General features: G+C 37.4%; 1 protein-coding gene across 1 annotated transcript; it reads left to right on the top strand.

The window, feature by feature from the left end:
- Positions 1 to 1798: 1798 nt before the first annotated feature.
- Positions 1799 to 19640, top strand: LOC105926678 (protein tyrosine phosphatase receptor type H). The gene is made up of 21 exons (XM_036142564.1): positions 1799 to 1867; positions 2277 to 2289; positions 4634 to 4882; positions 5463 to 5711; positions 6298 to 6546; positions 7107 to 7358; positions 8697 to 8948; positions 9713 to 9964; positions 10152 to 10409; positions 10582 to 10812; positions 13802 to 14071; positions 14155 to 14248; positions 14337 to 14387; positions 14525 to 14606; positions 14732 to 14822; positions 14935 to 15011; positions 15347 to 15481; positions 15701 to 15823; positions 15927 to 16087; positions 17040 to 17175; positions 18910 to 19640. Exons 1-21 carry the CDS (start codon positions 1799 to 1801, stop codon positions 19036 to 19038), a joined length of 3423 nt encoding a protein of 1140 aa, XP_035998457.1. The 3' UTR covers positions 19039 to 19640.
- Positions 19641 to 21620: the final 1980 nt, after the last annotated feature.

The raw sequence follows: 21620 nt of genomic DNA, 5'->3' as shown, positions 1-21620 counted from the left end.
AAATTGGCGCTATATAAATAAAATTAAAAGCTCTGCCTGAACCTGGTTGTTCTGCCCCTGAGGCCAATGACGCCTCCCAGAGCGCAGGAGGACCAATGCGCTGGGGGGTCTTTTCCTGATGTTAACTCGGGTCCTGAAACACTTCCTATTTATTCACAACCTCCTCTAGCCTGTTTTTGATAATCTGTTCATTGTTAAAATGAAAACCTTTCATTAAGTGTTAAAGCTAATATTCGTTACATACTACAGATGAGCCCTGAAATGAAAAATAACCTGGAAGATGTTGACGCACCATAAACAGACAAGATCAAAGCTGGATTCTTTCTCTGAATCAGGGTTTCACTAATGGTTGTCAGAAAACTCCATACAGATCAAATAACGTTTTTGTTACCTAAGTTGGAACTCAATGATTATTTATCTCTCTATCTAAACAGTACTGAAGTAAAAGTACTGTTACTGGAGTCCTTTCATCTTATTTTTGGATGATATCTCTGCATCACATTTTAAACCTTTATTGACATTCATAGATGATGAATTTCTGAATCTGGCTTTCACTGTAAGATGAGATAAGATAGGCTTTATTGATCTCACATTGGAGAAATTCACATGTCACATGGGCTCAGTAATCAGTAATCAGAAGAAGGTGCCGAAGTAGGACAAGGTGCATCAGGTGTATATACAGTGAATCAAAAAGAAGTAGATAAGAAAATAAAAATACAAAATAGAAATAAGGTAGAGGATGTCTTATGTACATTCACGGTGACTTATATACCTGTGTATTGACATATGTTCAGGTGTAATAGCAGCAGAAGTCACTTCTTTCAGGATTATTGCCCAGTGTATTAAATAGAATTGCACATTAGTTATTGCACGTTGGTTATTACAGTTACAGTTATAGTTATGGTTACAGTTATTACAGTTATAGTTGTGGTTACAGTTATTACAGTTATGGTTACAGTTATTGTGCAGTATTGTATAATCTGATGGCAGCAGGAATGAATGACCTGCGGTAGCGCTCCTTTTTTACAGACAGGATGTCTGTATTATTGAAATGTTTTCGCCAGCTGTTATCCTGCATGAATATTGAATAAATCAGCACTGCAAAAAGAGCACAGGACAAGATCTGTATAAAACACAAAAGGCCATCAAAGCTCTGCTATAAAGCTTGATTATGGTGCCACGTTAATTAATGAGGAAAATCATCATTAAGGATTCCTACTTCCTTCTAATGTTTCCTCTTTAATGAGCAGCTAAAGTTTATCTTTGACTTGTTAGCACTTTTATTGAGCCCAGGTCATAACACAGTTCAAGAAACAGTAGTTTGACTTTTGCTCTGTCAGTCACATTTTCAGTTTGCAGTTCCTCAAACTAATAGAGACCAAATAATAACATGTTTCTGAAACTTTGACTGTCGATAAAATGAAGTTAGTAATAAAGTTAATGAAAAACCTGTTTAAATTAAAAGCGCCCAGGCAGTCCCAACCTGTAATCGGCCAGTTACGGCAGATATGACGCAATCAACGTTAATAAACATTCAAAACAAGCAAAAAGGCCTGATCGATGTACCTTTGACAGGTGACACAATGTGAATGTTAATAAGGAAGTAACAAGCAAGATAAAGGACTTGGTGTTCATACAAGTCCAAAAAGGAGAAGCAGCTCTTTACTTTATCACTTGCGAGTAAGAGGTTTGAAAAGGAGGGCCTGGTTAGGAATTAAAAGTCAACAACACTGCTGGACTGATTACCGGACTGATTCAGCCTCAACGTACGCATGAAGGTTAAGAATCTGTAACAAAGATGAAGATTTTATCCTTCAAATCCGCCTCCGACCACCTGCTGCTGGGGGTCGTCTCCAGCCTGCTTTGGGTAAGTGTTTCATCACTTTTACATCGGCCGATCAGACAGTGGAGCTGTGCTCACAGGGGAAAGCCTCGGTGAAAAGAATTACTAAAACAATTTAGAACCAATACTTTGCATCTAAATTGTCTTATGGTTTCTGTACTTCCTGCACATAAATGTCAAAAAGCGTCAGTGTTCTTTACAAGATATGGGTTTAGTTTAAACTATAGCAGAACCCATACAATAACAGACGTTTTGTTTAACAGACATAATTACTTGGCGAAATAAGTAGAAATTACATTGCTTTTAGGCAGAGATGGCACAAACTTTATGTCGACAGTTGAGATTTTAGACTCAAATTCCACTACCGCTGTTTCTAAAGGATAAAAAGTTAAATTCTGTGTAAAAGTGATGAGATGTCTTTGTCCTGTTTCAGGTTGTAGCAGAATGTAGGGCAACAGCTGAACCAACATCAATAAAGATGGCAGAACCAATGACAGCAAAGCAGAATTTTACTGTCTCGTACCTAAGTATAGCAGGTCAGTATAAACAAGTCTTTTGTCTGCATGTAGACGGTGTTCATTGGGGAAGTTAGGAACAACTACTAAAGAGCATTTTCAATTCAACATGAATTCAGTTTTACTTATCGTGCCAATTCACAGCAAGTACCTAAAAAGCAAGCAAGTCAATAACATAAATACCGACTAGATCCTAGTTATCAGACGATAGTCAGGTTAAGTTTTCTAAGGAAACCAAGCAGACCTGATCCAGTCATTGATTTGCAGCAATCCCCCCTCCACAGTGGCACTGTGCTGTTGACTCTGCAGCAATGACCCACACTAAACATGCATGTAGCAACAGCAGAGAGTAGTACTATAGTTATAATTTACAGCATAAAAATATATCTGTCCACAGTCAATCAATTCTTAATTTGTAAACCCCTTTCTACCTAGTGGTGGCGAAAGTGTTTTAAAAAAAATTATCACAGCAAAACTCATGGGAAGATAAAACAAAACAGAAATAAAGGGTAAAAAAACAACCTACACAAAGCAAATAAAATAAACTAAAACAAGTTTAATGCAAACAAAACTGCCACCCATTTTTAGTATTAAAAGCCTGCTTGAATAAAAAGGTCAAAAACTTTGATTTTAAAAAGCCAAGTTCAGTTATAGAAAGAAGATCTGGTGGAGGCTGATTCCAGAGTCGAGGTATGGAGAAGAAGCTCAGAGTTTTGTATTTTGTCCGTGGAACCGTGAGTAAATGTTAACTATCTGACTTCAAGGGTCTGGTGCGAATAGAAAAGCTCAATAACTAGGATCAATAAAGGGAGTAAAGGGGAAGTAAAAGCAAATAATAAAAGCTTAACATCTATCCTGAAGTGGACAGGAAGCCAATGTAGGGGAAATAAAATCGGTGTCCAAAGTCATTCCTCGGTCTGGCATAAAATCCTTTATCCACTTTTTTTTTCTTCCAGTGAAGCCTTGTGAAAATATTATTTTGTAATAAATGCATAATTCTCTCATGTCTTCTTTTTGTTGTCGGACTTTTCTGTCTGTTTTTTTTCCAGCAGTGGACCATGTAGAAAAGGTTTCATTCCAACCTTGGTTTTAATGTTCAAGTAAAACATACTATTGGGTCATGTCTTACATATTCACATAAAATTTTCTGATTACTTTCTTTTTAATTTTTTTTATTTAATTTGCTTACCTACAAAATGCAGAGTTCTGGCTACTCTCTCCTCAGTAGTGAAACATGCACAGGAATTTCAGTCCTGTCAAATATAGGTAGGTTGTTCTGTTTACAATTTGAGACTAAAGTCCACTTAAATTTATTATCTTTCATATTTTCTCCTCAAATGTTTCCTCCTTCCTACAGCCATAGGCATTTTAAAATATATTGTTACATATTTACTGTTTGGATTTGGTCTTGCTATATTATTTACATCTGAAATTCTCTGATCCTGAATCTTCCCTGTATTATATTGGCCTTGTATTTAAAATGTTTTATGCAATCTTACATAGTATACATATGCCAGTATCCTTTTATTTGGCTTTACCCAATTTTATTCTCATGTGTTTTATCATTTAAACTCAATATTGGAAGTGAATGAAACCTTAGTGAAACTGTTAATACATGGTTTTCAGGCAGACTATGGACAAGAGATGTGAAATTAAACAAAATATGCAATTTCTAAAAGTACACTTTGTTAGTGTTTCTTCTTGTTCATGTTCACATTTTAACTCCTGCTGATGATGAAATCTCTGAAGCCATCATACAAACTGAGTCCAGCATAACTCTGCAGTGGACCAATTGTTCATTTAAATAACAATTTTTGCTTATTTGACCATAAAAAAAAGACATCAACAAAGAGTAAAACGATTCAAAATCTATGTCCTCTTTCTCCATCCTAGTTATCCATAAACAAGAACAAAATTCATCAAATCTAATGCAAGGAGAGCCTTGTTACATTATCTGATCACAAAGTGTAATAACAAACGTTTGCAGCACCTTCTGGTTGGTTGAGAAATTGTCCTTTTTGTTACATTTTCCTGATCCTTAAACCCTTTCTGCTTCCTGCTGCTCTAAAAGATCAGGAGGTTTTATTAGTTTGACTGAAAAATTCCCCGTGACTTTTATATGAACTGATAAGAACAAATGTTTATTTTCCTAATGACTTCTGATCTATTAAATATTGTATGGAACTGATTGAAACTATATTCTAAGCTTGAACTGTTTGGAGTTGATTTAGTAATTTTTAGTAATAGTTTCTTTATGTTCTTGTTCACATTGCAGCTCCTCCTGATACTGGAAGCTTTAAAGCCATCGCACAAACTGAGACCAGCATAACTCTGCAGTGGACCAAAGTGGGAGACATCGACAGTTATATTCTTTCCAGAGATGGAAAGGACAACATAACTCTCTCTGCAGTAAATGTAGAATACACAGTCTCAGGTCTGATCAGCGCCACTAGATACAGCTTCACTCTCTACACGGTGTTTGGAGGTGTCAGTAGCTCAGGAGTAACCACCTCTGCAGTCACTGGTAAGATGTTTGTTGTTTATTTATCATATTGCTTAGTTGGTATAGTCTGTATTATGTCTGCCTAATTAATTTTATCTCTAATTTTAATGATTTTGTGCCTCATCAAAAAAAAAGAATGAAAAAAAAACTATTGACATACATTTTATGAAGAATGCATCGTCAGTAGATTTTTATAATTCTCTCCTACTCAGTATTTTTTTTTTTTACCTCTTGTTTACTAGTAAACATAAAAAAATTAGGAGAGCTCTATAACAATATTTTTTCTAATATATTGTATTAATATATTTTTGGAGTCCTCTTTTGTTAGACTCTCCTCATCTTTTAACACTTTCTACTACCTGCTCCTGTGAAAGATCAGGATGTTTGATCAGTTTCACCAAATCAAATCCCTGCAACAATTTTGTAAACAAATGTTTGATGTTTGGCTCAGATTTTTTTCACATGACTTTTAAAAGAATGTAATCTAATTGAATAAAATGTTTGTTAAATTGAAGTAATTCTGCAGGCAGCCTGCTGTCAGGTTTAGACGTGAAATCAAAAATTTCTCTTCATATTTATCATGTTCTTCTTCATGTTGCAGCTCCTCGAGATACTCAAGACTTTGAAGCTATCTCACAAACTGAGACCACCATAACTCTGCAGTGGACCAAAGTGGAAGGCATCGACAGTTATACTTTTTACAGAGATGGAGAGGTCCACATAATTATCTCTGCAGTAAATGTAGAATACACAGTCTCAGGTCTGACCAGCGCCACTAGATACAGCTTCACTCTCTACACGGTGTTTGGAGATGTCAGAAGCTCAGGAAAGACCACCTCTGCAGTCACTGGTAAGATGTTTGTTGTTTATTTATCATATTGCTTAGTTGGTTTCGTCTGTATTATGTCTGCCTAATTCATTTTATCTCTAATTGTAATGATTTTGTGCCTCATCAAAAAAAAAAAAAAAAAAAAAAATGAAAACAAAAAATATTGACATACATTTTATGAAAAATATGTTGTCAGTAGATTTGTTAAATTCTCTCCTAAGTATTTTTTTTTTACCTCTTATTTACTTGTAAACATAAAAAAATTAGGAGAGCTCTATAGAAATATTTTTTTCTAATATATTGCATTAATATATTTTTGGAGTCCTCTTTTGTTAGACTCTCCTCATCTTTTAACACTTTCTATTACCTGCTGCTGTGAAAGATCAGGATGTTTGATCAGTTTGACCAAATCAAATCCCTGCAACAATTTTATGAACAAATGTTTGATGTTTGGCTCAGATTTTTTGACATGACCTTTAAATATTGTAACCTAATTGAATAAAATGTTTGTTAAATTAAAGTAATCCTGCAGGCAGCTTGCTGTCAGGTTTAAACGTGAAATCTAACATTTCTCCTCATATTGATCTTATTCTTGTTCTCATTGCAGCTCCTCCTGATACTGGAAGCTTTAATGCCATCACACAAAATGAGACCAGCATAACTCTGCAGTGGACCAAAGTGGGAGACATCGACAGTTATACTCTTTCCAGAGATGGAGAGGTCAACATAACTCTCTCTGCAGTAAATGTAGAATACACAGTCTCAGGTCTGACCAGCGCCACCAGATACAGCTTCACTCTCTACACGGTGTTTGAAGATGTCAGTAGCTCAGGAGCAACTATGACTGCAGTCACTGGTAAGATTTAGTGTTTGGGAGATCCACTTTCTGAAGTAAGTCAGACTAACCTGAATGATTTTTCTTCCCTTTTCAAATACGGCTAAAACAACAATGAGGGAAAAACAATAAAAAAAAAACAACAACTTTGATTTGTTTAACACTATTCTGTCAGGCTCTATATTTTGTCCTCTGTATATTTTACCTCCTTGTTGCATTTAAGAACACCTTTAAATGATTATTCATAACAAGAGACCGGCCTTGTTACAATCTCTGTTTCAATAACATTATTTTTGCTCACTACTCTTTCTGATTGGTTGTTAAATGATCCTTTTAGTTCCCCTTTAAATACAGTTTGTTACATTTTACTTCATGCTGGTAAAAAAGAACAAGAACTCAAATTGTAATGTAAATATTCCACCTGCTTTAAACAGCCGTTGGCTTTTTTTCTTTTTGAATTAAAATTATATTATCGGTTGAAGCTTTATTGTAAATCTCTTCTCATAAAATCCTGCAGGCAGCCTGCTGTCAGGTCTAGAAGTTAAATATGAAATTGATATTTCTTCTTGTTCACATTGCAGCTCCTGATAATACTGAAAGCTTTGAAGCCATCGCACAAACTGAGACCACCATAACTCTGCAGTGGACCAAAGTGGGAGACATCAACAGTTATACTCTTTCCTATGATGGAAAAGAAGTCAACATAAATTACTCTGCAGGAAATGGAGAATACACAGTCTCAGGTCTGACCAGCGCCACTAGATACAGCTTCACTCTCTTCACGGTGTTTGAAGGTGTCAGAAGCACAGGAGCAACTATGACTGCAGTCACTGGTAAGATTTAGTGTTTGGGAGATCCACTTTCTGAAGTAAGTCAGATTAACCTGAATGATTTTTCTTCCCTTTTTAAATACGGATAAAACAACAATGAAGGAAAAACAATTAAAAAAAACAACTTTGATTTGTTTAACCATATTCTGTCAGGCTCTATATTTTGTCCTCTGTATATTTTACCTCCTTGTTGCATATAAGAACACCTTTAAATGATTATTCATAACAAGAGACCGGCCTTGTTACAGTCTCTGTTTCAATAACATTATTTTTGCTCACTACTCTTTCTGATTGGTTGTTAAATGATCCTTTTTGTTCCCCTTTAATACAGTTTGTTACATTTTACTTCATGCTAATAAAAAAAAAAACATGAACTCAAATTGTATTGTAAATATTCCACCTGCTTTTAACAGGTGTTGGGCTTTTTTTCTCCTTGAATTAAAATGATATTATCGGTTGAAGCTTTATTGTAAATCTCTTCTCATAAAATCCTGCAGGCAGCCTGCTGTCAGGTCTAGAAGTTAAATATGAAATTGATATTTCTTCTTGTTCACATTGTAGCTCCTTCTGATACTGAAAGCTTTAAAGCCATCGCACAAACTGAGACCAGCATAACTCTACAGTGGACCAAAGTGGGAGACATCAACAGTTATACTCTTTCCTATGATGGAAAGGAGGTCAACATAAATTACTCTGCAGGAAATGGAGAATACACAGTCTCAGGTCTGACCAGCGCCACTAGATACAGCTTCACTCTCTACACGGTGTTTGATTATGCCAGAAGCAGAGGAGTAACCACCATTGAAGTCACTGGTAAGATTTAGTATTACAAGTTTGGAGATCCACTTTCTTAAGTAAGTCAGACTAACCTGAATGATTTTTCTTCCATTTTCAAATACGGATAAAAAAAATGAAGGAAAAACAATTAAAAACAAACTTTGATTTGTTTAACACTATTCTGCCAGGTTATAATTTTTGTCCTCTGTATATTCTAAATGATTATTCATAACAAGAGACCGGCCTTGTTACAGTCTCTGTTTCAATAGCATTATTTTTGCTCACTACCCTTTCTGATTGGTTGTTAAATTATCCTTTTTGTTCCCCTTTAATACAGTTTGTTACATTTTACTTCATGCTGATAAAAAAGAACAAGAACTCAAATTGTATTGTAAATATTCCACCTGCTTTAAACAGCCGTTGGCTTTTTTTCTTCTTGAATTAAAATGTTATTATCGGTTGAAGCTTTATTGTAAATCTCTTCTCATAAAATCCTGCAGGCAGCCTGCTGTCAGGTCTAGAAGTTAAATATGAAATTGATATTTCTTCTTGTTCACATTGTAGCTCCTCCTGATACTGAAAGCTTTAAAGCCATCGCACAAACTGAGACCAGCATAACTCTGCAGTGGACCAAAGTGGGAGACATCAACAGTTATACTCTTTCCTATGATGGAGAGGAGGTCAACATAAATTACTCTGCAGGAAATGGAGAATACACAGTCTCAGGTCTGACCAGCGCCACTAGATACAGCTTCACTCTCTACACGGTGTTTCGAGGTGCCAGAAGCAGAGAAGCAAACACCACTGCAGTCACTGGTAAGATGCTTGCTGTTGAAGTTAAAATGGGAGAAATATGATCCCTCTTGTTGATTTTCATCAGAACTCTTGCTGCAGCATTTTTGGAACAGCTGAAGACTTTAAACTGCATTTTGTGGACTTCCTGATAGTAAAGAATTACAATAATCCAGCCTTGAAGTAACAAATGCATGGACTAGTTTTTCAGCATCACCCCTGGACAGAATGTTTCTGATTTTGGTGATATTCCACGGGTGAAAAAACCCTGGAAACCTGGCATTTAAATAACATGTCTTGGTTAAAAATACCACCAAGAATTTTTACTTTATTACCAGAGGCCAATTTAAAGCCATCCAGATTCTCCTTTTATCTCCTTGCAACTCAGTGTGATATTTTGGCTTTTTTTCTTTTAACTATTTTTAACAATTGTTTTATTGTTCTGATGTTTTATTAGTTGATCATAGATTTATTTTATTTCTGCCTAATGGAGATGGTAAGGGTCTTTTTGCGGTTTATTAGTTTTTCTCAGTGTACAGCGCTTTGTTTAACAGTGCTGTTATTAAAGGGCTTTATAAATAAAGTTGTTTTGTATTTGATTGTACACTGCCACCATTCAGTGGATTGGCTCATCTAGACAGGAGAGGATAATCAGGGCTTATTTCTCTCATCCAGGACTTACATCATTGTCTAGGGTCAAAATAAGGGTAGCTAAAATATCTGCGACCCCACACATACTTTTTCTTTCTGATTGGCGCTACAGCTTCCTCTGTTTTATCTCTTTTTAGCTCCTGAGACGCCAGCAGAGTTCACCTCAATGGGACAAACTGAGACCAGCATAACTCTGCGGTGGAAACAAGCGAGAAACGTCCAGAACTACACAGTCTCCTTCAATAAAGAGATGATAAATGTGACAACATCAAATGAAACTGTGACACTCAGTGTCTCAGATCTGGAAAGTGGGGTCAACTATGATTTCTTGCTCTTCAGTGTCTTTGATTATGCCAGCAGCAGTGAAGCAAACCTAACTGCACCTACTGGTAAGACGTCTGATATGACATTACTGCAGAGAAACTTTAGGGTTTGATTTAGAAATACTACACTATATAAATATTTATGTTTAGGGACTGTCATGGCAAACTAGATCCTTTCTTCATAATTTTTAATTGTTTTTTTATTACTGTAAGTAATGTGTATTTCTGCTTCTACATATTTTCTTTTCCTCAGTTCCTCCAGAGGTGCCTTCAGTCAAGGTTGCAGAGCGCTTAGTGGACAAGTTCACTCTGCAGTGGAAAGATCTGAATAAAGGCTGGAAATACTTGCTTAATGTTGCTGATCGTACTGAAACAATTCCACCAAAGGATTCAGAAAATACTGTGTCATTCACAGTCTCAGATCTGAAGCCTGGAGCAGAATATTCATTCAGCATCATCACCATGTTCTCTGGACTCAGGAGCACTCCTTACCGTGGCGTCACAGTAACAAGTATGTTTGCAGACCTTTGCTATATTAGACATTTAAACTCTGCTTTTCTGCACAAAACACTGAACAGTGGAAATAATAGACATTCAAAGCTCATTGTCTAATGTTTATTATCACATAAATTGTTGAATGTAAGAAATGGATTTTTAAAAAAATATTTCCCTGTGAATTTCAGAAATAGACTGCAGTAGTGTAAACTGGAAAGTCACCAACTCATCAATCCAAGGAACAGTTGAAGGCTTGTTCTCAAACGCAACTGCCTCGAATAAATCTACAGTTCATTTCAGTCCAGCAGGGAAAGACGTTTTATTTACTAACCTCTACCCTGGTGCCACCTATGAGGTCCTGCTTGAATATAACCTGTCGTCTAAACTTTATCCACAGTGTAGCATCAACATACCAATAAGTAAGTCTCTCTCTTACACTTGCACTTTTTATATAACAGAAGATATATTAAACTTATAATAAATCTTAGTCTTAGTGTATTTTAATGCAGCCCCAGAGATGCTACAGAATCATTTGTCCTGTTTTAGACTGACAGGCCTAGATAAGTGCAAAGGGTTGCTTTAGAAATGGGCATCCGGCATAAAACTCTTGCAAAATTTACAAGATCTCCATAGTGTTCCAGGCCCGGGTTAACAAAGACCGCCACTGGTGCTGGTGAAAGATAAGGTACAGGGTGCAAATTAGGCTATTGATGGTCAGCAAAGAAGAAGAGGAAGAAGAGGAGAAAGATGTAGCCATAGCCAGAGAGTGAGGAGAAAAGGCAAGAGACCAGGACTGAGAGTAGGAACTTATAATTACGGGAAAAGCTTAGGAACCTCATAGGGGACAGGGATTACTGCCCACTTTTCAAACTTGTCTTAAAACCCATTTTTATTCTTTGGCTTTTAACACCAGTGAGACTTCATTTAACCTCTATTTTTTCACGTTTAATCTTTTATTGTTCCCTTTACATATTTATATATTCTTGTTCTTTTAATGGTACAGGTACGTTCTGTCTTGGTTTAGTAGGTAAAAGATCCAAACGTAGATGCAGGATAAAGTCGAAGATGTTTAATGATAAAACAAAGTTTACAATCTGGAGAACTGCACACGAGCATGCAGAACGAATCGGGCGTGGAGAAACAAGCAGAACCAGCAACAAAAACATGAAACTTTAAATACAGAGAGGAGAGAGAGAACATGAGGACCAGATGGAGTTTATCAAAATATAATTATGGGGGACAGGTGTAGCAATGAAGGTGGATGTCTGATGGCGTGGGAGAGGAACACACAGAGCAGAAAGAGAAGTTGAACAGACAGTAATACCAAAATGAATACAGAAGGAAAAGAATCCAACTGAATCATAAGATAAAGAATAAGCTAACGTTACAGGATAAATAACTAAAGAAAGCACAATACCGAGTAGATAAAGAATGGGTCTAAAAGCACGATAACTGGAGATCATGACATGTTCAGCACTTTAAGCTGTGGTTGTTGCCAGAGAGCTCAAGATGGTGTTGTGCAGAATGACTGATGGTGAGGAAAATGAAGAGGAAGTGGCGGAAGATGAAGAATGAATTCCAGATGACTGGAAAACTACAGCAAACGCTATCAGGGAGACATGTAGGCAGTTCATTTGTATGTTTTCTGGAAGGAAAGTTGACATGGTGGTGGAACAAGGACGTAGAAGATTGTGTTCTGAAAAAGAGATCAGCTAAGACGTGAGAACACTAGGAGAACTGAAAGGAGTTGCCAGAATTACAGGGAGATGCGGCGCAAAGTGATGGTAGTGATAGCTAAGATCAAAGACCTTGTGTCTACAATCATAGGACTGAAATGTTGTGTCCCTTGTGTCTAAATCCGTAGGCCCAATGGACACAACGTTCCACTCCAATGGATAATTGAGGACTGGCTGAAATGAAGAGACATGTCCAGCAGGTTTCTGTGTGTGGACACTTAGATCTATTAAGACACGGAGAACAGAACAGTGGCTATCTCCAGCGGTCAATGGCCAAGAGGCGGGGTACTCCCAGGACAGATCTATTAATATTTAATTCTTTTAAAAAAGCTGTTATCCAGCGGGTCTCTGGCATGATAAGTTAAGTGGGGCACAGAAACTCAACACCTATTAGAACAACTAATTGTTTTGTGATGCATACAACCTGACTTTGATCAATTTTAAATCAAACAGATAAAATAGCATAAACCAACACACTAGAAAATCCGTTTTATATCAGCTAAATGTTATTTAATTTTTATACATAAAATTACAATTAAAGGCTCACTAATAATGTTAATTTTTTGAACAGAAAATATTCACATCAATTCTTCAATGAGCCAGCAAGGACGACCAACACTAGCTGGTCGCACACTATCTGGCAGAATGTAAACGTAACGTGTGCAATTCAAGCATTTTGATTGGACGATCAGAGCTTGGGTCCGTAGTGTTTGTGCCCCACGGCTGTCTACTGAGAATGTGTTGGGCATGCTCACTGTGATTTCAGATGTTCATTAAACAAACGTTGGTGGGCTGGCCCCAATATCAAGTCACCTCAAGAGGATTTAGCTACTGAGTTTGTCAGTTTTCTGGCAGACTTAGATATATAGACACAGATGTTCATAACAGATGTTTATTGGTAAGCAAATCTGTCTTTTTTTTTTACAATTTTTCTCTATAAAGAACGATCTTTTCTGACTCATTATTGCAAACAATTTGGGGCCCAATGGGTTCAGCTGATACACAAACTGGTGGAATAATGATAAACAGGTGTAAATCTGATTTTTCAGTTGTAATATTTGTTACTGAACTCATAAAAGTAGAAATAGAATAAAAGGTTTGTCTTCTGTTTTATTTTTATGTAGTTGAATAGCGTTTGCAGAACTTCTGCCAACAAAAAAAAAAAAAAATCTTCCATTGATTTTTGTAATAATATTTAATATTGTCTTTTGATAAAAGAAAAAGTTAAATGGCTCTTATCAATTGATTTAAAAAAATGGTTTTGCACATTCTGGGTTTCTGGAGAGATTGTTGTGGCTTGCAATCAGAAATTGAAACATTGCTTAGAGATTCATCCAGTTAAAGACAACTAACTACGAGTAGCGCACACAACTTACTTAATTGAATGGAGCAGAACAGATTGGCTTTGCAGGTTTTATCCAATCTTTGAAGAACACAGCATGCCCACTTATTATTATGTGCAGCCCGGTAGAAAGAAGCAGACTATCAGTTAATAGTATTACTACTGTATGGCTGGCAAAAAAAAGAGCATCAAATTTAATATAAATTTATATAAAAAATGGCTGCATTGAAATATAAAGGAATACATTTTGTTGACAAATTTGTGATTAATATTTTGTTCATTTTATATTATTTGTGCTTTTTGATTAGTTTTCTGGTTCTTTTCCCCCAGTTCCTCCCTCTTTAACTGGTCATTGTAGCTACTACTCCTCTGGTTATGGTGCTGTGATTAGATGGGACCCACCAGGCGGTGTGTTGACGGCTGTTACGGTTAATATTAATGGACAAACTCACCCAGTAGACGGGAAGAAGAATGAACACACTGTAACTGGACTTCAACCTGACAGCAGATATGAAGTTGCTCTGATTTCAGAGCTGGAAACAGAATTTGGTGACAGAAGCTCTGAGCCCTCAGTTTTTCTCTGTTTGACTGATAACAGAGGTGAGCAAACATAATCCTGTCAACTTTTTCTGTTCGGTTTTATCAAGTAATTATTCCTCTGAGGTATTAAATTTATCTTTCAGGAGTCATTGCGGGAGCCCTTGTGGGTGTTCTCCTTATTTGTGTTCTGATCTGTGTGATTGTGTTCATTGTCCGCAAAAGACCAGAAATTATCCGGTTGGTGCTTTTTTTGTTATAGAATTACAATATAATTTTATCTATGAAGTTTGTGATCAAATCGGTTGACGTGTTTTTCTTCCTACAGCATAAAAATGTCTTTCCTCTCTGGATCCAAAACGTCTGATTCAAAGGGGAAGTGAGTGTGAGCTTCCTTATCTCCAAACTAAACTGTCAGTCGGTGTAAATCACAGGCTAAAAATAATGTCCAGCTCTGTGGTGAAGTTTTTATCTCATCAGGTTACAAACATTGTATTCCTACTGTTTTCGTCTCAGAATCATTCCTGTAGCCAAATTTCCAGACCACTTCCATCAGCTGGGACTGGATGAAAACAGAGGTTTCAGTCAGGAGTATGAGGTGCTCAAAGATTTTTAGGAAATGAATGTCTCCCTTTTTTATTTCACAAAGTTTCTATCATCTTATAAAACTCATGATTAAACCCTTGTTTCATTTCATGGGTGCTTCATTCTACTGGGACCCAGTCCCTCGCTCCTGTCGGCACAGACCAATCACGCAAGGCAGCAACTCTACCAGAAAACAAAGTGAAGAACCGCTTCACCAACATCCTTCCATGTGAGTCCACCATGTTTCCTTTTATTCTATGTTTTCATGAGCAACAGAGTCAAGCAGACGCTTTGGAGGCATTTCATTATTATTATTATTATTATTTGCATTCCCTCGTTAGATGACTGGAGTCGAGTGAAACTAAATACATCAAGTCCAAATGATGTCTTGGACTACATAAATGCTAATTACATACCAGTAAGTATTGACTCTATATCCATATTGCTTAGTACTAGTAAACTGGAAAAGTGGGTGAGATTGTCTGGTGTTGAACTGTGTAGTGCAATTATGGTTTTAATAATGAATATATAAATTCTAATTAAAAAAATCATAATTGTTCATTTGGAATCCCAAAGCAAATGTATCTAATTAAGGACTCCAGGAGTTTGTGATAATTTGGCTACAAGCACTTTATAATTATTTAATAATTGGAATTAATAATTAATCATCATTAACCAAAATTACCAGAAGTGTTTGGTTGTTCTGACTTATGGTGCAATTTTGGAAAATAATTCATATTTTTTGTTCTTTAGGGCTACAACAGCGACAGAGAGTATATCGCCACTCAGGGTCCTCTGTCCTCCACAGTCAGTGATTTCTGGAGGATGGTGTGGGAACAGAAAGTGAAGAGGATTGTCATGGTTACTAACTGCGTTGAAGCAGGACGAGTATGTTGTTGTTTTTTTTTAAAAAGGTTGAAGTTATGTCATTGGCAGATTTTACAGCAAGTTTAAATACAAGGAAAATGTGTAATGTCAATTTATCTTATTGTGCTTTGACCTGAGGGAATTTTACAATATCCTCCAGCTTAGAAATTAACAGTTTGTTACGCAATTGTTTAAACAGAACAAGGATAATCTGAAACTTTTGTTTGATTTTATACGTAGCCCAAATGTGAGCAATACTGGCCTGAAGACATGAGGCAGTGTCACTATGGAGAGCTGTTGGTCACTCCAACATCTGAGCTGAAGGAACCCGACTGGACTCTGAGGGAGTTCATTGTGAAACATGTAAATGACATGCCTTACTGTTTAAGTACACGTTTTCTGACTGCTTCAGGGTTTCTGTGGCTTTGAATTAGATGTTAAAATGAATATTAATCTTTCCGATCAGGAAAACAGCTCGTGGAAACAGACGGTCCGACATTTCCAAATGACTGTCTGGCCTGATCGTGGCGTCCCACAGAGCACAGAAGTGCTGATCCGGTTCAGAGAACTCGTGAGACGGCACATAGAGAGTGAAGGGTCTGAGGCTCCGACTGTGGTTCACTGCAGGTACACAGATGGAGAACGGGCATCTTGGAGTGAAGCTTACACCTAGAACATTTCTAGAGCTCCCTCTGAAGTTTAAAGGCTACTAGCGAGTGTAATCTTCACATGTTGACAAAGTAAGGTGACCACAGGTAAATTAATTACCCACAAACTGCTTAGAACATCAAGGAAAAGAAATATAAGTAGTTGGAAGGGCTCATGCACAGAATTGTAACATCACTTTAAATGATTAAACCTCAAACTGCTGTGCTTTACGTAAACATGCAACCATTTCTGACACACGTTCAATCTTTTAATGATCATAACAAAAATGAAGTTTATTTTCCCTACTTATTGTATCTCTCTAACATACAACAATAGAACAGTTAACAACAAGTTAAATGACATTATTCATAAAATAATTTCCAAACTTCATATGACTGCAATTATAACGATATTTGTAAACAATACAAATACTGAACTTTTAACCCTTTTTATGATTACTTTATCCATTTGTATAGTGTGACTGTATATGTTAGTGAGTTGTTTGTTCTGGAACAAGAATCTGTTCATATATAAAATCATTATAATGCATGTTCCTAGTTGTACATCCCTGAACTGCTCACACTAACATGCATGGGGCCTGTTCCTGCATGCATGCACCGCCCTAATGCAGCAGCAGCAGTGGAGCATTAGTTTAGCCTCTGATCAGCTGATATCAGAGCATGATGAAAATAAACCAGTGAGCGTGCACTTAGCCTTTCATTTTTTTGAAGTTTTATTTCAAATAATTAGCTGGCAACACCTGCCTGTCAAAACATGTATAAATACGGAATATATTTTTTACTAAATTCTCTGCAGGTGAATTTCCCACATTAAACAGGATTAACACGTGGTCATTTTGGATGTTGGGATAAGCCTAAAGTTTTGGATTATTACCATCTGATCACACCAGAGCTGCATTCTTTCCTTGCAGTGACGGAGTGGGACGGACCGGCACTTTCATCGCCCTGGACGTCCTGCTTCAGCAGCTGGAGAAGGAACAAGCAGTCGGCGTCAAGGACTTGTTGTGCAAGATGAGACGGCATCGATCACACATGGTGGAGACAGAGGTAAAACTGTTTTTTTTTTTTTTTTTTTGCTACAAGCTTTTTTGTAAAATACCTGACCATGAGCACTTTTCAAAATCTGGTTATTGGAAGCCAAGCCAAATACACAAAGTTCACTGCAAAAACGGAACTAGAAATGAATAAAATGTTCTTAAAATTTGTGTATTTGTCCTTGATTTGAGCTGGTAAATAAGATGATTTGCCAATGGAATAAGATTTTTGCACCTAAAATAGGAACAATTTATCTCCGTCATCTTATTTCAAGTGCAGTATATCTAATTATCTTATTTTAGGGGTCAAAATACTCACTCCATTGGCAGATAATCTTATTTACCTGCCCAAATCAAGGATATATACACTACCGTTTTTAGATCCATTTTTGCAGTGTTTGACAGCCTTGCATTTGCCCATTTTCAACCTTTTGTGCCAAAATCAGACTTTTCTGCTGTAATAGTCTAAAGTGTATTGTTGTGCTATTACACGCTGTTTTAAGTTATTTCATGTTTAATAAATAACTCTGTCTATTAGGTAGACAGAATGAATATCAGCCCAAACAGCTGATATCAGGACAATAGTTGAAAGGAGACAAGAGATAGCTCAGGGTAACATGAGCCACTCTGACTAGAAGCTTTGTCAAAAAGGAAAGTTTTAAGATTAGTCTTAAAAGTAGACGGGGTGTCTGCCTCACGGACCAAAACTGGGAGTTGGTTCCACAGGAGAGGAGCCTGATAGCTAAAGAATCTGCCTCCCATTCTACTTTTAGAGACTCTAGGAACCACCAGCAGACCTGCAGTCTGAGAGCGAAGTGCTCTGTTAGGAACATACGGGGTAATCAGAGCTCTGATATATGATGGAGCTTGATTAGTAAGGGCTTTATACGTTAGAAGAAGAATTTTAAATTCTATTCTTGATTTAACAGGAAGCCAATGAAGGTAAGCTAAAATTGGAGAAATATGATCCCTCTTGTTGATTTTCATCAGATCTCTTGCTGCAGCATTTTGGATCAGCTGAAGACTTTGAACTGCATTTACAAACAATCCATAGAAAAGAAAAAATAAACGAGCTCAAGGCTGTCATATATTTCTATTCTTCTATCTTGGGCCAGCCACAGCATGGTGTGCATGTGTAGAAATCTGTTGTTTATCATGACTGTAATTACTGCCTTTAGCGGAAAAATAAGCGGGAATATAGGGTGAGTGGCGGTGTTGTAGTTAGAGAGTAAGGTGCAGGGTTCTGGGTTTGAATCCCACAGACTGACACCCTGGGTCCCCTAAGGGACGGGTTAAATGCAGAGGACAAATTACATTGGAATGTACGTTGCAATGCCAAACTAATAAAGATAATTAAATCCATTGATGGAGAAAATATAGAATATAGTATTATAGAGATAGAGCTCAGATGGATTGTATGTCTATAATGAGAAATATAAACATTATGCTTTTTATCAATTATTGCGCGGTCTTTTAGTTTAATTCACTCACTAACAGTTTTTTAAACAAATATTGTAAGGCCTTAAGATTAACAGGAGGTTATTAAGGCCTGGAAGCTTATTTCATTTTCTCTTCAGATTCTGAATTGCAAGGGTCAACATGAGGGTTTGGCTTCCAGTCATTTTTAGCTGTTCAAACTCCAATTCAAATATAAAATTAAATCTTAAGCAAATGTCATTGTTCAGATTAGCAAATTGTAAGTGTTTTTGTTCAAATAATGAAACAGCTTTTCTAAATCTCTTCTCAGTCCCAGTATGTTTTCCTGCATCAGTGCGTCTCCGACACCCTGCAGCCACGTTTGACCCAAGAGGAGAACGTTTACGAAAACGACGACTTGATCTATGAAAATGCCATCGTCCTTCCAGAACTTCCTTAAGACACAAGCAAATTAAATTTCAGTCCTGCAATGAATGCAATTCATGCCAAAAAGATTTTTGAATGAAGATATAATAATAAGTGTTATGTTCTTGTACTGTATTCATACAGAGTGAAAAAAGTCCTTTGTATAATTTTACTTTTTCTTCTTCCCATTCGTCCACTGAGTTCAATCATTTTGGATCCAAAAGAAGAAAATTTCTCTTCAGATGGCCAAGGAAAGAGATATAGAAATCTAAAAAATATTGATGATGTATAGAAACTTTCACAATAAATGACCATGCTATTTATTAATACAAAAGAGGACTCCAAAGCACTTCATACTACTGTACACTCATGGTGGTGAGCTACCTGCCCCAAGGCCACCACCAACAGGTGAATCGCATGAAGTGTCCTGCTCAGGGACACAACCACTGACACAGTCAGAGTGGGGGTTGAACTGGCAACCCGCCGGTTACTGTGCAAACTCCCTCAGCTCCTGCGCCACTGTCACCCCTAATCTGGAAAAACAAATCCATGCATTAATATTTACTAGAATCGCTTACAGTAGTGGTGTTTTCACAGGTCTGCCTAAAAAGTGGATCAGAACGCTGCAGCTGATCCAGAACGCTGCTGCCTGCGTCCTCACTAAGACTAAGAATGTAGAGAACATGGACCCGGTTCTGAAGTCCTCACTAAGACTAAGAACGTAGAGAACATGGACCCGGTTCTGAAGTCCTCACTAAGACTAAGAACGTAGAGAACATGGACCCGGTTCTGAAGTCCTTCCACTAAGACTAAGAAAGTAGAGAACATGGACCCGGTTCTGAAGTCCTCACTAAGACTAAGAACGTAGAGAACATGGACCCGGTTCTGAAGTCCTCACTAAGACTAAGAACGTAGAGAACATGGACCCAGTTCTGAAGTCCTTCCATGGCTCCCTGGATCTCAGAGAATAGACTTTAAAATCCTTCTGTTAGTCTATAAATCCCTGAATTAGCACCTAAATCCATCACAGACTTGTTATCAGGGCATCAACCCTCCAGACCACTCAGGTCTTCTGGCTCCAACCTGCTCTGCAGAACCAGAACCAGAACCAGAACCAGACATGGAGAAGCAGCATTTAGTTCCTATGCTCCACTGATCTGGAACAAATGACTGTAAACGTGCTGAAACCCTGAGTTCCTTTAAATCAAGGTTAGAAACATATTGGTTTAGAGTTGCCTTTGAATGTTAATGTTAATGTTTGTAGTCTGATAACTTGACCTGCTGTTACTGTTCCTCTGTAATGTTTGCTTTTATGTTCTATTCATGTTCACCACTTTGAATCGTTACTGAGATGTGCTACACAAATAAACTGCGATAGTTTTAGTTCTTTGTCTTAGTTTGGGTTTCTATCTTAGGTTTAGTCTTTGTGATTATTTATGTTTTGGATTGGTTTAGTTTAGTTTCTGTCCCCTTCCACTTATTTTCTGTCAGCTTGTTTCCTCCTTCAGCCACTCCCCTTCCTCTGATTACCTCCACCTGTTCTGGCTAATTAGCTCACTCTGCTCACCTTTGTTCTCCTGCCTATTTAAGCCTGCATCCTCCCTGCCAGAATGTCTCTATCCTCATGGTGTGAACTTCCAGCGATTCTTTGTCTGTCTGTCAGTCTGTCTGTCAGCCTGTTTCTGCTTCGTGTTACCGAGCCAGCCTGATCCCTGTCTGTTCCCGTTTTGCCTGCCTGGTTATCGGACCTGATCTGTTTCTGGATCTCGGGTTCTGTTTTTTTCCTGGATTGTCTGCCCGTGAGCCCGACCCAAGCATATCCGTAAGTTGCCGAGCCTGCTGACCGCTGTGCTTCTGAGTTGCCAGTTTCCCAGACTCTATGTGGATTGTTGCCTCGGTGTCCACAGTCTGGACTGCCACTGAAACTCTGCATCACCCTTGGACAAGTTCCCCGGTCTGTGTCTGCTCCCAGCAGCTTATCCCGCCTGTTTCCCCTCTGGACTCACCGAAGCCGGTCTCTGGTTGATTCAGCCTCAGCCTTTTATTTTGTACATCTGCCAAATAAACCTTAAGTTTTCCCCTCTGTCTGGCTGAATATCGGGTTCAGTTCCAAGATTCATTACATAAACTTGCCTTGTCTAAACATTTAAAAGGTATATTGATAAGAGGACCCCCCCCCCCCCCTCCAGAACTCGAAGCCTAAAGAATATCGTTCACTATAACTTTAACATATCACACTATCTTTGCGTAAACCTTGAATTAAAATGTAAAAAAAGATAAGTGGAAAAATCATTTAGAAACAATAAGAGTGCATTATGCATTAAACAGGCTCATTTGTAGCATATTTTTAGGTTCATGAGTGAGGAAAACCTCTGGCTGTACTGGGCTGTTTAGGTCTAATTCAGCTGCAGTCTACATTTCACAGATTATTAATTCCATTCTCTTGCGTTTTTGTGAAATAAAAGGTAATGTCTATTTTGGCATAGGTACCAAAGCGTCTTCTTTACCGCCTCCTATTTAGTAGCTTACACCACCATCTGCTGATTGTCTTGGGTCAATACATTGCATAGTTGCAACTTAAAGGAACAACAAATGACACCTAGTGGTTAAAATCAT

This window comes from Fundulus heteroclitus, chromosome 10 (genome assembly GCF_011125445.2).
Source record: "Fundulus heteroclitus isolate FHET01 chromosome 10, MU-UCD_Fhet_4.1, whole genome shotgun sequence".
Taxonomy (NCBI): domain Eukaryota; kingdom Metazoa; phylum Chordata; class Actinopteri; order Cyprinodontiformes; family Fundulidae; genus Fundulus; species Fundulus heteroclitus.
This window is presented reverse-complemented; position numbering and strand designations above follow the sequence as displayed.